The 13,793-nt window shown below is 42.4% G+C and overlaps 1 protein-coding gene across 1 annotated transcript in view; it reads right to left on the reverse strand.

Annotated features, from left to right (window-relative positions):
- The window catches only part of LOC138248718 (ADP-ribosyl cyclase/cyclic ADP-ribose hydrolase 1-like), a 367,725-nt gene that overhangs the window by 156,414 nt on the left and 197,518 nt on the right, over nt 1-13,793 (reverse strand). The window contains exon 5 of the mRNA XM_069202573.1: nt 3,714-3,790. Coding sequence (XP_069058674.1) covers nt 3,714-3,790 — 77 coding nt within the window. The remainder of the gene's footprint in view (nt 1-3,713; nt 3,791-13,793) is intronic.

Here is a 13,793-nt window from a genome sequence, read left to right on the forward strand (position 1 = left end):
TTGTGGAGCTATCCTGCAGTTGCTGCTTCTGCCAGAGTAAGAGGGCAAAGACTGGACTTTGTGTGCCTTCCATCTTGAGAAGAACTCTCCAAGGGCTTGATTTAAAGCTAGCCTCCTGTTGTTTGAAGTCTCAGAGACAGCAAAGACTTCTCTCTGCCAGCACCTGGAGTCTGTGGAGAGACTCCTACTCTGCCGTGTGGTGCCCATCCAATTCCCCGGAACCCTAAAAGGAGAAGCTGGCAGCCTAAGAGTAGGAAATCCACACACAGAGCGCCTTGCGGCGAAAAGATAGATGCAACTCCGATCTGCAGCTTAAGAAACGATGCGCCGCCGGCTTCGTGGCTGAAAATCAACCCTCGCCGGACAGTAGACCAAAGAATCAATGCACGGAGCTGGAGAAACAACGTGCAGCATAGCTGACGGAGGCTGGGAGATCGCAACCCGCGCTGCGTGGATTTCAGATCATTGTGCGGCTGGATTACTGATGCAAGCACCACTGGGCGTGTAAAAACAACGCAAGGCCTGCCCGGACCCGAGAGTACTGACCGAATCGCCGCATCACTCTGCTGCGGAGAGAAGGAACGACGTGCCCCAACCCGACGAAAGGAGAAACGACGCAAGGTCCTTTTTGACGCACACTCACCCGTGCGGGGTTATTTTGCCGCACCCAAGGTACATTTTCACACTAACAGTGTTAGTGTGTGTTTTAAACTACAAAAACACCCTTTTTTATTTTTTATTGACAACTTGACCTGTGTATTGTGGATTTTTTGCCGTTTTGGTCTTGATCTGTTAAGATTAATATTTCCTATTTTTCTAAACCTGTGTTGTGTCATTTTGTAGTGTTTTCATTAAGTTACTGTGTGTTGGTACAAATACACCTAGCACTCTGAAGTTAAGCCTACTGCCCTGCCTAGCTACCAAGAGGGTAAGCATGGGTTATCTGAGGGTGATTCTCTTTTCTCCTGACTAGAGTGAGGGTCCTTGCTTGAACAGGGGGTAACCTTACTGTCAACCAAAGACCCCGTTTCTAACAAGGTACATAACCATTACTTCAGAGACTAAAGATTCAGGAATTTATTGGGTAGGGGAATGCAAAGGGTTGGAAGAATACAAAGTGTTGTCTAAATAGACCATTTCACCTTTACCCTTTATACTGAGCAAAAACAAATGGAAGAGCTACAAAAGAGTTGAGTGTCAAGACCAATCAAAGATTTGGAGAAAGATGTATCAAAGGATTTTGCATTCGCAAACGGTGTGAATCAGCAAATCCCACCATTTGCGTATGCAAAATCGACTTTCACAATGTATGAAAGGCAGTGCAGTTCAATTTTAGGGAAACACAATTTTTACCGATTCCCTAAAATTGAGACTCTGAATAGGGAATCGCAAATTGCGATTCCCTAAATAGGAAATCGCAAATAGGGAATTCCTATTTGCGATTTCCTATGCACATGTATCATGCATTTTCTAAATGCGAACTGGGCATTTAGATAAATGCAATTACCACAAATTCAAATTTGGTGGTAACCATGTGCAATTTTAAAAATGCATTGAAAATGCCTTTTTAAAAGTGGCATGTAGCGCACACTTGCCCCTAGGATATATGTGCGCTTTACATGTGCACACTTTCTTTGGGGGGGGTGCATTAAAGGGGGCCTTAGACCCCCAGCACCTTTGGATTTTCATTACCTAAAATGCAAATTCCTAACAGGAATTTGCAAATTGGGAAATGCAAAACCATTTACACCTATGGGACTTCAGGCCCATAGGGATGAATGGAGTCCCATTCCTATAGCAATTCCCTACTAGCGATTGCGAATTTTAAGAAATCACTTTTAGGGATTCGCTATTTTCTTACATCCCATTTTGCATTTCTCAAATTTCTTAACATTTGCTATTTCAAAAATGCAAACTGGGCTTTGCTACATCTGGACCTTGGTCTCTTCCTGCGCGGTGCAATACTTCATTCTCCAAGATAATCTATTGGGTGAAGTGTAAAGAAATAAAGTATTGGAACTGTGAGTGAACAAATAGCATGGGGAAGGAGCTACCTCTAAGTTACTCTGTGTGATAGGTGGTTCTAGTTAGTCTATAAACACACTTTCTCAAGACACTCAGACATTACCAATTGATGGATGATAAATCTGAACATATTCTCAGAAACACTAAGAGGGGCAGTTTGTATTTGGTTGTCCTGTTGCAATACCCACCACACAGTCTGCACAATGATATTTCAAGTGGTGGAGCATACAGCTGTAATGCCATGGGGGAAAAACAAATTCTAGTGAATGGTTACAGCAGATTTCCGCATGCTTTGAGAGTAACTAAATGGTGGCAGATGTGGGCAGTCTCTGAGGACTGCTGAGTGATTGAGTAGACACCTTTACATATACTGAGGATTATCACTGAGGGATTGCCACAATATGGAAGGCTACATTTTAATTAGCCAATAACATAGACAAGTAGATAGCACAATATGGAACAGTAGGAGCTGGAGTAGCAGGAAAAGAGTAAATCATATTCTTAAAACTGTATATTGGACCCAAATTTCTTGTTTCAAGAACAAAAAAATAACGAACTGACCAGATGGGATCCATAATTATTATCAGCACCATTTCATTCAGCCACCTCTCACGCCTAAAGGTCCTTTGCAAAGTTGTCATTGAGTCTTTCTCAAATAATAATGTAGCTAAAAGATAGAAGGGCGGAGAAGAGTGGGAACAGATAAATGCTTATCATGCACTAGATGGGGTCAGGTTTTGGGTCCACTTAATATTCACACCCTTTGAAGTGGTATTCATGTGTGAAATTGAGAAAAAGTAATGGGGTGTCAACAACTTTTCAATTGTTGGCCTTTACTTGGAGAAATCACTTGCAAATTGAGTCTGCATGTGCATAGTATACTTACCCTGTTTGTGTGGCTCTTCTAACTCTGGCCTCTTTGCAAAAATCACTGATATTTGGTATGTGTATCTCTGTGTGCTAAGGATGTGTCAGATATAGCCTGCCACGTTGTCTAATGTGTATTGAACAACATGTTTGGGTCAGGGCTTCCATTTTACAAAACATTGTAGATATATTTGTTCATTTAAACATGTACAGAATGATCAGGAGCAGCTTGCAACACTTTGTAAGGACGGGCCGGCACGTGCCGCGGGGAATCAATAAATAAAAAAACAACAACAAATTACGTTTATGGCCTCCACCACCACGCCGCTCCTCTGGTGCAGCCACAGGCTCCCAGCCTGCCCTGTGGCCAATCTGAATGTTGCTGTCATGCTGCTGGCAGATTGTCCAGAGCGCCGAGCCGGGGCACTCCCAGGTAGACCGGGAGCCTGTGCCTGCTCTCTCCAGCCCGGCAACACAGTGGCGGGTTGTAGAAAGCTCAGTGCGCATGTGTGTTTGGTCGGCCTGAGACAGCCGGCCAAACACACATGCCCACTAAGGGGGAGTACTAAGCACTCCACCTCCATTCCCGTCATAGCCCATGCCCCCCCTTTTACTACAAAATGTTAATAAACATAGTTAGTTATCGATTTATTATAACAGGTTTGCAGCTGCTGGTGGGGAGGGGCGATGCTCCTCCTCCATAGCGGAGGAGCTGTGCCTGAGAATGATATGGCAGTCCTAGTAGCAAAGTGTTATATAAATTATGCTAGATATTATATAATTGTTCACATAGGCATTGATGGTTAATAATAGTGGCATACCTTTCTGGCTGGATCGCTCCAGTATCCGTCGATCCGTTCAGCATCACCTGTACCACGCCACAAGCCTGTTTTGCAAACTAATGAACAAAATTTGCACATCCTTAGTTTGCAATAGATGCAAATCAACGAAAGCTATATTTTCCTTCGAAATTACTTTTAAACCATGGCAGTTAAACATTTTTTTATAATCATTGCTGAGCCTTTGGATTAAGTTTATTCATTTTTCGCATTCACTCTTTACATTTATATCACATTCTCAACTAAGAGGACATTGGTAAAAAGGATGGGATTGTTTAGGATTCATTTCAACTGTGACTCTCACATTGCAAACGTGGATGCCTACATGTGCGTGACCCTATACTTGACAGCATTTTGGAAATTAATCCATAGATTTGTTAAAACAATTATGTAGCCAGATTTGGGAATTCTTTCTTGGTGGATCTGAGCTTCAGGTATGTGTGTCCAAGTATGGATGAGGGGCAGGCAGTGGCTAAGGCATTGAACATCTGGAGCAAAAGAGTCTTTCAAGAAAAGTTGTGTATCATTACAAATTTTGGAGAATCTGATGTTGTTACTGGTGAGTAGAGACCCAATGGGCTTCATGTTGAGATTGAAAATGACAAGGGACGATATTGAATCCTAGGGGACTCCACATTTGGTAGAAATATTGGTTGAAAAAAAATTCTGCTTATTTCAGCTAACAGATTATTTTTTTTGAGATCCAACAATTAAATACAGTTTTCCCCGAAAAATACAGTATTTGTCTTCCAATGATACAGAAACATGCCTTCTGTAGTTGATCCTAAATTTAAATAAACCTTCATGGTTTGAACTTTGAATACTCTCTCAAGCGGATTTTCCTGATTCGATTTTCTTTGTCCTCTGGGTAAATGTAGGGCTCTCATCTGGCATGTACTCACACACAGCCCAGATAACTCAGGCAGCCCTTTGATGCTGTAAAGCACCAATAGGTTTTCCCAACATTTAGTTTTGATATTTTACAGCATATGCTATGCAAAACTATTTACCAGTGGAGGCTGGAAATTTTAGGAGGGAGGGGGACAGACTGAACACACACACACACAAACACACACACACACACATACACAACCTTACACTCATTTATTCACACACATACACACACTCACACACATCCATTCACAACACTCACTACCAAATATTCAAACATACACACACGCACATGCACCAAACAATAATTTAAACAAAAACACAAACACTTACCTGCAGTTCAGCCTCGGAGGTCCCTGGAGGGTTTGTACTGCTTCCTTCCCTCAGCCAATGAGGGAAGACAGCAGTCCGGAGCCTCAGAGGTCCCAGGAGGGTTGGGACTGCTGCCTTCCCACATTGGCTGACCCAAGGTCAACCAATGTGGGAAGGCAGCAGTCCCAACCTCGTCACAGAGTGAGATGGAATCAGTTTGACTGCTTACCCCATCCCACTCCATGATGATGTGTCACTGATTGACACCCAGCCCTCAGCGCTTCAGGGCTTGAAACAGAAGTTCCCAGGTCAGGGTCAATGGGTGGCACTATGTCTCGTCACTGAGTGAGAGGACCTTGGCTTAGCTGAGGAGGTCACACCCACAGGAGTAGTGACCTCCTCTGCCCAGCAAAGCTCACCTCATTCAACTACGAGCCTGTGCAAATAGTGCATGTCTAGCTCCTAGCTGCCTGACCTGAAAGTGAGAAGGGCGTGTCAGGCTGACCTTTGCTCAGCCCAACAAATACTCTTCTTGAGGGTCAAAAGGTATGCGGGCGTGGCCCCTCAGCCCCAAAGGACGGGACATAGCTGCCATATGCAGCTCTCAGCATGCAATGGGGGTATGATCTTTGAAAATATGAAGTTATAGTTTTGGAATATAGTTTGAAAGATACACTGGTTGCTAATAGCAATGGCAAAAATTGGTGGCTAAAGTGAATATTCCTCATTTGTCTACAGATGTCATAATATTTATAAAGGAACTGTGTTCTGTAGAACGAGACAAGAGCTCTGAAATGCACTGAAAAATGTTCACAGTGTAAAGCAATTTGAAAAGATAAAACTTATCCATTAATACAAAAAAATAAAAATGCATAGCATACTTGATGTTTAGAAAGATTTATTTTTGTGATTGGACATACATTCTAAAAATGAGTTCTAAAAATGCCTAAGGTTGAAGGTAAAGTGTTGATTTCATGTCATATTGCACCACTTTTTGTAAGGTAAACCTTCTATACCACATGACACATTTTCCGAGCTGGGTGGTGCTCTATCTGTGACATGGAAAAAACTGGACTAAAAAAAGCTAACTACAAAAGATAAACCTGGACAGATTTGATGTTTTTAAACGAGAATGTGGAGAAAACTTTATGAAACAGTATGTTCGTCGGGTCGGGCTCGTCGTTTCTTCTCTCTGCAGGAGAGCGATGCGTCGATCCGGTCAGCACTCTCGGGTCTGGGCAGGCCTTACATTGTTTTTACACGCCCAGTGGTACTTACATCGGAAATCCAGCCGCCAAATGATCTGAAAACCACGCAGCACGGGTTGCGATCTCACCAGCTGAGCATCGTTTTCCAGCCCCGGGTGTCGATCTCCGTGTCGCATTGCAGGAGAGCGTCGCTTTTCAACCGCGAACCCCGCGGTGCGTCGATTTTTCAGCAGCAGATCGGAGTTGCGTCAATCTTTTCCCTGCACGGCGTTCTGTGCATGGATTTCTTCCTCTTAGGCTGCCAGCTTCTCCTTTCAGGGTCCCAGGAACTGGATGGGCACCACTTGGCAGGGTAGGAGTCTCTCCAGAGACTCCAGGTCCTGGCAGAGAGAAGTCTTTGCTGTCCCTGAGACTTCAAATAACAGGAGGCAAGCTCTAAATCAAGCCCTTGGAGAGCTTCACAATAAGGAAGGCAACACAAAGTCCAGTCTTTGTCCTCTTACTCTGGCAGAAGCAGCAACTGCAGGATAGCTCCACAAAGCACAGTCACAGGCAGGGCAGCTCTTTTTCCTCAGCTCTTCAGCTCTTCTCCAGGCAGAGGTTCCTCTTGGTTTTCAGAAGTGTTCTAAAGTCTGTGGTTTTGGGTGCCCTTCTTATACCCATTTTCTCCTTTGAAGCAGGCCTACTTCAAAGCAAAGTCTCTCTTGATTGTAAAATCCTGCCTTGCCCAGGCCAGGCAACAGACACTCACCAGGGTGTTGGAGACTGCATTGTGTGAGGGCAGGCACAGTCCTTTCAGGTGTGAGTGACCACTCCTCCCCACCCTCCTAGCACAGGTGGCTCATCAGGAAAAGCAGACTACACCCCAGCTCCCTTTGTGTCACTGTCTAGTGTGAGGTGCAACCAGCACAACTGTCAAACTGACCCAGACAGGGAATCCACAAACAGGCAGAGTCACAGAAATGGTATAAGCAAGAAAATGCTCACTTTCTAAAAGTGGCATTTTCAAACACACAGTCTCAAAATCAACTTTACTAAAATATGTATTTTAAATTGTGAGCTCAGAGACCCCAAACTCCACATGTCCACCCGCTCCCAAAAGGAATCTATACTTTAATCAGATTTAAAGGTAGCCACCATTTTAACCTATGAGAGGGACAGGCCTTGCAACAGTGAAAAACTAATTTAGCAGTATTTCACTGTCAGGACATATAAAACACATTACTATATGTCCTACCTCAACCATACACTGCACCCTGCCATTAGGGCTACCCAGGGCCTACCATAGGGGTGTCTGACATGTAAGAAAAGGGAAGGTTTAGGCCTGGCAAGTGGGTACAAATTTACAGTTAAAACTGCACACACAGACACTGCAGTGGCAGGTTTGAGACATGATTACAGAGCTCCTTATGTGGGTGGCACAACCAGTGCTGTAGGCCCACTTGTAGCATTTGGTTTACAGGCCCTGGGAACCTCTAGTGCACTTTACTAGGGACTTACTAGTAAATCAAAAATGCCAATCATGGATAAACTAATTACATATACATTGTGTACATGAGCACTTGCACTGGTTAGCAGTAGTAAATTGCCCAGAGTAACAAAAACAGCAAAAATAGAGACCAGCACACATCAACAACCTGGGAAACAGAGGCAAAAAGTTAAGGGAGACCAGGCCAAGGATGAAAAGTCTAACAATACAAAATGTACGTTTCTTCAGATTCTTTCAATGTATTATCTAAAGCTATCAGACTTAGGCAGATTCCAGCAGAACAAAAACAGATGCCACACTACCACAGCATGAGACTCAAGGCTAGGAATTTCTTCCACCTTAAGTTTATTTTTGCAAAATAAGTCTGCTTAGATGTTGACGTCATTGCTCTATAATTGATAAGACCCACGCTTCTTATCCAATAAGATGACATCTCATGCCTGCTGATGACGTAGAAAACAAGCTATTAAAGGGCAAGGGAATTTATTGGTCACAGGGTGCCAGGTGGATATTCAAAGGCTGTATGGAATTCCGCTCATTTGGAGAAGTTGAATTGCATGAAAATGGTCCCCGTTCATGGCACATTGTTGTCACCCTCTGATTTCTCCAGCACTCCATAAAGACATAATTGTTCTTTCTACTCCTGTCCTCCAGTTTCAATTTCTTCCAGTAAAGGTTCCACAGTTCAGTTGATTCTCCCATGCCTCTAGCCGTCATTTTGTCGAGTCAGAACAAATGAACTTCTCTTCCTTCAGGACTTCAATCATGTTGTCCTCAAAAGGGGCATGGGAGGATTAAGCAATCATGCTATGACTTTGTCAGGTGGTGTTGCAGTTTCATGCTTCCCACTAACGTCCTCAGAGAAAAGCAGCTGTTTTTCATATCTATTAGAAATTTACATAGCAACACCAGCCATAATTTTACCTGGCTGCACTGTCTAACTTAATTGTAGTGTGCCACTTCATGTTAGTTTTCACCATATACCTTTCAATTGGACCTGCAATCAGAAGTCAATCCCTCTGCATGTCGACTCAGCACGTGATCTGCCCTTCCCTACTTCTAACATTTCTGGAAATCTTGGTCTTACCATGATTCTCAATGCAGCAGGGAGAAGGAGGCACTCCTACTCAGATCATATACTGATACTTCTGTACACTAACCGCTTTTGCTTCCTTTCAAGTTAGAATTTTACAAGGTGAGATGGCCTTGTAGCTTTAATCACAGCAAGCAGACCACAGAAATGAAAGAACCCTTCTTTGCTTTCACTTTGTGAAATACAGTGCAATGTAAAAATATGTTCATCAAGCACACTTTTCTTAACCTTATCTTTCAGTTTGTTTATTTTCTAGACCATAGGCTTATCATATTCACATTATCATGCGTTTCTGCATCCTTCATATACACACTATAATGCATTACCGCATTCATAGTTTACAATCAGGCCTCGCTTGTATTTAACACATGTTTTGTATAAAAATCCCTGCGGCACACAACAGCAGCGCTCTTAACCCTTCAGTTAGTGATGCTACCATTGAAGACACACAAGTACATAAGAAGCATGCACTAATGGCTAATTCTGCAATATTGGAAATGTTGAAGGTCAAAAACATTGATGCCTCACAAAACAGTTTAAATCTTGTAGAGAAGATGCAACAAGTTGGGTGAGGAATGGTTAATTTTGCACAAAGAGAAAATTAGTCAAGCTGGCCACATGTATTAGAGATAAGTCATACCTACACAATACAGAAAATAAGTAGGAAATAGGAACTGTTAAAAGTAACACTCATAAATTTTAGTGGTGAAGCAGATGCTGAAATTAATGAGGATCAAGAAAACACACTGTTGGGAAAAATATATATTCACATGTATGTACCTATAGATATGATACTTTAGTTCCAATTCTCTCCTCCATTATCAGAATCGCAGTAAGACTTCCCTACTGACCTCTCTGACACCTATGCCAGTTGTACAAACAAACCTCTCTGAGCCACGTTGTTAAGTTTAACTCGGTCTCACAATTTAAGTTCAGCCAGTCAGCAACCCAGCCCCCTTTTCTTTAGGGACCACCTGTTGTCTGTTCACATGTTCATGCTCACACTGCATTATGTAAATTTTTACACTATGGACTTTAAGTTTTGTATATCCAGCATTTCTTTTGTATGTGCGTGTCCATGTTTGGACTGTGTCCCCTTTTGGGGTTGTGCTGTGACAGCACTTATTAACATATATAAGTGCCTGACTTATATGCTTCAGGGCAGAAGATGCCAGCTTGTAAGACGTAACACTGGGATGTGCGTCTGCCTTCTGCCTTGGCCTGCCAATAAAGCTGGGTACCTCATGAAAGCATTTCATCTGTTCCGAAGCATTTCCTGGTGTTTGTGCTTTCTTTGCGTCACTCTGAGGAGGGTTGAAAAATAGTTTCCTAACAAATGGTGTCAGAAGTGGGATGCGTGAAATGCCACCACCGGTAAGTTAATTGAATGCCTTCCTGTTGGGGCCTTTCAACTCTTAGCTAAGAGTTAAACTGGGGATTGATGTAAATAAAAATATAGCTGGCTATTTAATAGGTGACTGAGGAGTAACTAAGTTACCCGTATCATTATGTTAAATGATAGTGGCAAATTTGTGTGGTGAATTGTAATACCACGCAGGAGAACCTGTACAGACAGAAGATAATTTTTTTCTTAAATAATAGGTGACTGAGGAGTAACAAAGTTATTCATATCATTGCGTTAAATGATAGTGGCAAATTCGTACGGCGAATTGTAATACCACGCAGGAGATCCTGAACAGAAAGAGGAGAATTTTGTTTTTGTTTTACGGGAATCCCAGAGAGAAAATAAATACATCAATTAATTAATTTAAACCCTCCTAAAGTGTAGCTTGGGAAGCATTTGATCAGTTGACGTCAGAACACAGGAAATGATTTTGAAATGTGCACAAAAGCATAGTCTGTCATTGATCAATGGCTGTATTTGAATTATGTGTTGTTTAAGTGTAAATGTGCCACTATGTTTCCTTGCAATGTTTTTGAATTACATGTAAAGTAGTGCAGCACTGCATTAGTCAAGAAAAACTGTTTTATCTTGTGCCTCTGAATTGTCAACAGCTCCTGTTTTCTCTATCGCTCTGTCTATCCACCACTGCATAACACTTTTTTCCCCTGTTTAACAATTTTTTTCTGAAGGATACAACCATTGTGCTTATTTTTTCCAGATTGTAAAATTGAGAGGGAAGGGCACAATGGGCAGTGGCAAGTCTAGAGGAAACGTAATGGTGGTAAGCCCTAGAATGCTGAAAAAGACTAAAAAGTTTTTAAACAGATGACAGGAGAGAAATGTTTTGACCTGATAGCCCTGTAGAGCAAGATAAGAAGGACAGAGACTGTCTAACAAATGTAAAGTAGTTTGCGTGCTAATGTGGACAGAGAGAGGGAAGGCAGAGTGCAGCTGTAACAAAGCCTTGGGTATTAAAGACAGGCTGCATGCACACAAAACTGTAACAGCGACAAATATCTACGTTTTAGAAGTGACATTTATAACATACTGATGATAAAACTAACTTTAATGGTAAAAGTGCACTCAATTTAAGAGGAGTAAACCTCACAGTAGTGAAAGAAAGAAAAAAAAAAAGAAAAAAAACTAATTTGTGTGTGACACCACCAGGACATGTAAACTTAAAAGTACATGCCCCATCTACCTAGCGCCTACCTTAGGGGAGACTTATATGTAGCAGAAAGGGATTATTTAAGGATTGGCAGACAGTTTTAAATGCTAGGTCAAAGTAGCAGTAAACTGCGCCCACAGGCTGCAGTGGCAGGCCTGAGACAGGTTTGAAAGGCTACATCTGTGGGTGGCACAACCAGTTCTACCGCCCACTAGTAGCATTTAATTTACTGGTCCTGGGCACTTGGTAAACTTCTTTAAAAAAAAAACAAATGACCTTTCAAATATATTTGTGGTTGGATGGGAAATAATTACTTATTTCTAAAGGATAAAATAAACATTTCTAGGATTCAGTAAGGGATCATGTTTGCAGCAATAAAGAGATCAACCTAAAATGTAGATTCTGAATAAACACTTATTACAGTGTGAAGCTACAGCTTGAAGACCTTAAAACATTATTCAGTAATGACCAAGGCTGAATATGGCCAACTACCACAATGTTTGCTCAACATACACACATGTAAATAATTCTTAAAATTAATGTTACTAAAATCGTTTTTGCATTTTTATGATGTTTATGATGTCTAATATCACTACTTTAAATATCAGCTATGTAACTAATTCCCATAAATGTTTGCACCCCTTTCTTCTCATGGCGTACTACAATGTAAGGCAACAGAAAGGCAAAGGCACATCATTAGACTTGCATTATTCTATCCACATAATTATTTTAAATCATCCTTTTCATAAGTGTTCTGTTATAACATCTTCTTAAGAAACAGTTAATATTTTGCATTTCCACTGCTTCAAGCTCACTTTTAAGGTGCTGCTACTTTTCTGTGTAATTTTTCTCAAATTACACACTCAGATTTCTGTATATAAATAGGTAAATATGTTGAGGACAAAATATAATGATTTTGAACTCTAACAATGCCAATGTTCCTGTATCTTAGAGACAAAATTAAAATGTGAGCTTTAGTTTCAATGTGGCCTCATGGCTGCAGTGTTTCTCAAGTACTCCAGCTCCTGGCCTGCTTTTTGCACAGGATTTCTATGCGCATACTGGCATTCTAAATTTTCTTGAGCCAGTTCTTGGATGGTTACGTTTCCCTACTTCTGTTTATTGGTGGTAGAGAGCGCACTGCACAGAAATACAAAAACAGCATAGTTTAAATCCTACCTTTCCAAAGACTGAAAATGTGGAAATTAAGCAGTCATGCTTCTGGCCCTGCAGAGCTCTGACGGGACTCTCACATAGGACAAACACTAAAACACTAAACAGCAGTTATTAACTGTGCTGGGACAGGGGATGTGAATTTACGACAGATTTATAACAGATTTATAACAGACACCTTTAGAAAAAGCAGACTATGGGCCATATGTATAAACGAATTTTCCCATAGACACAGAATGGGTAAAACCCTTTGCTACATCTGGCCCTATGAGTGGTACACTGATGGTTCCTCCAGTAGACTAACAGACACCGATTACAGAGCAGGGTATGGAATAACAACAGTAGGCACCATAATTGAAAGTGCAGCTCTGCACCCTGGCACATCTGCCCAGCAAGCTGAGCTGTATGCTGTAACAAGAGCATGCATCCTAGCCAAGGGAAAAACTGTTAACATTTATACTGACTCACATTATGCCTTTGCAGTTGTACACGATTTTGGCCAGCTGTGGCAGTATTGTGGTTTCTTAACAACAGCAGGGTGCCCCATCCAAAATGGCCTTTTGGTAAAAAACTTGTTAAAAGCAATACTACTACCCAACAGCATAGCAGTCATAAAATGTGAGGCCCATACAGCGGCTAACACCAAAATAGCCAGAGGAAACACCATGGCTGACACAGCAGCAAGAGAAAGCATGTTACAGCCAGTACAAATGGTGCCCCCAATGGCAAAAATCATTAAAAAAAATCAGCTTATTTCAGCTTATTCAGAGACAATTGTTGCTAGCTGATGTAAAGGAAGCGCAATGGTCTGCAACACTAGGGGGGTGATTCTAACCCTGGCGGTCGGTGATAAAGCGGCGGCCAAACCGCCAACAGGCCGGCGGTCCAAAAAATGGAATTCTGACCCTGGCGGGAACCGCCAACACAGCCCGCCACTTTAACACTCCGACCGCCACGGCGGGACCGACAAACAGCGCGGCGGTCACCGCCAACAGCCAGGCGGCAGACAATGTACCGCCCACACTATCATGACCCACCAATCCGCCACCTTTTCCGGGGCGGGAGCCCCGCCGATAAAAACACGGCGGAAACAGACTACGAATGTGAAAACGCTCACCTCTACGCACTCCACGAGTACGGAGGACAGCATGGAACCCGAATTGAACATCATACCTGCTCTCGTCTACCTGCTCATCTACCACGAGTACGAACTCCGGCGCAGACGTCAACGGTGAGTACAGCACCTACGACACACGGGAGGGGGGAGGACGAAAGGTTACGGGCACACACATATGCAACCCCCTCCCCTCCCCCAATATGTAC

This window comes from Pleurodeles waltl, chromosome 1_2 (genome assembly GCF_031143425.1).
Source record: "Pleurodeles waltl isolate 20211129_DDA chromosome 1_2, aPleWal1.hap1.20221129, whole genome shotgun sequence".
Taxonomy (NCBI): domain Eukaryota; kingdom Metazoa; phylum Chordata; class Amphibia; order Caudata; family Salamandridae; genus Pleurodeles; species Pleurodeles waltl.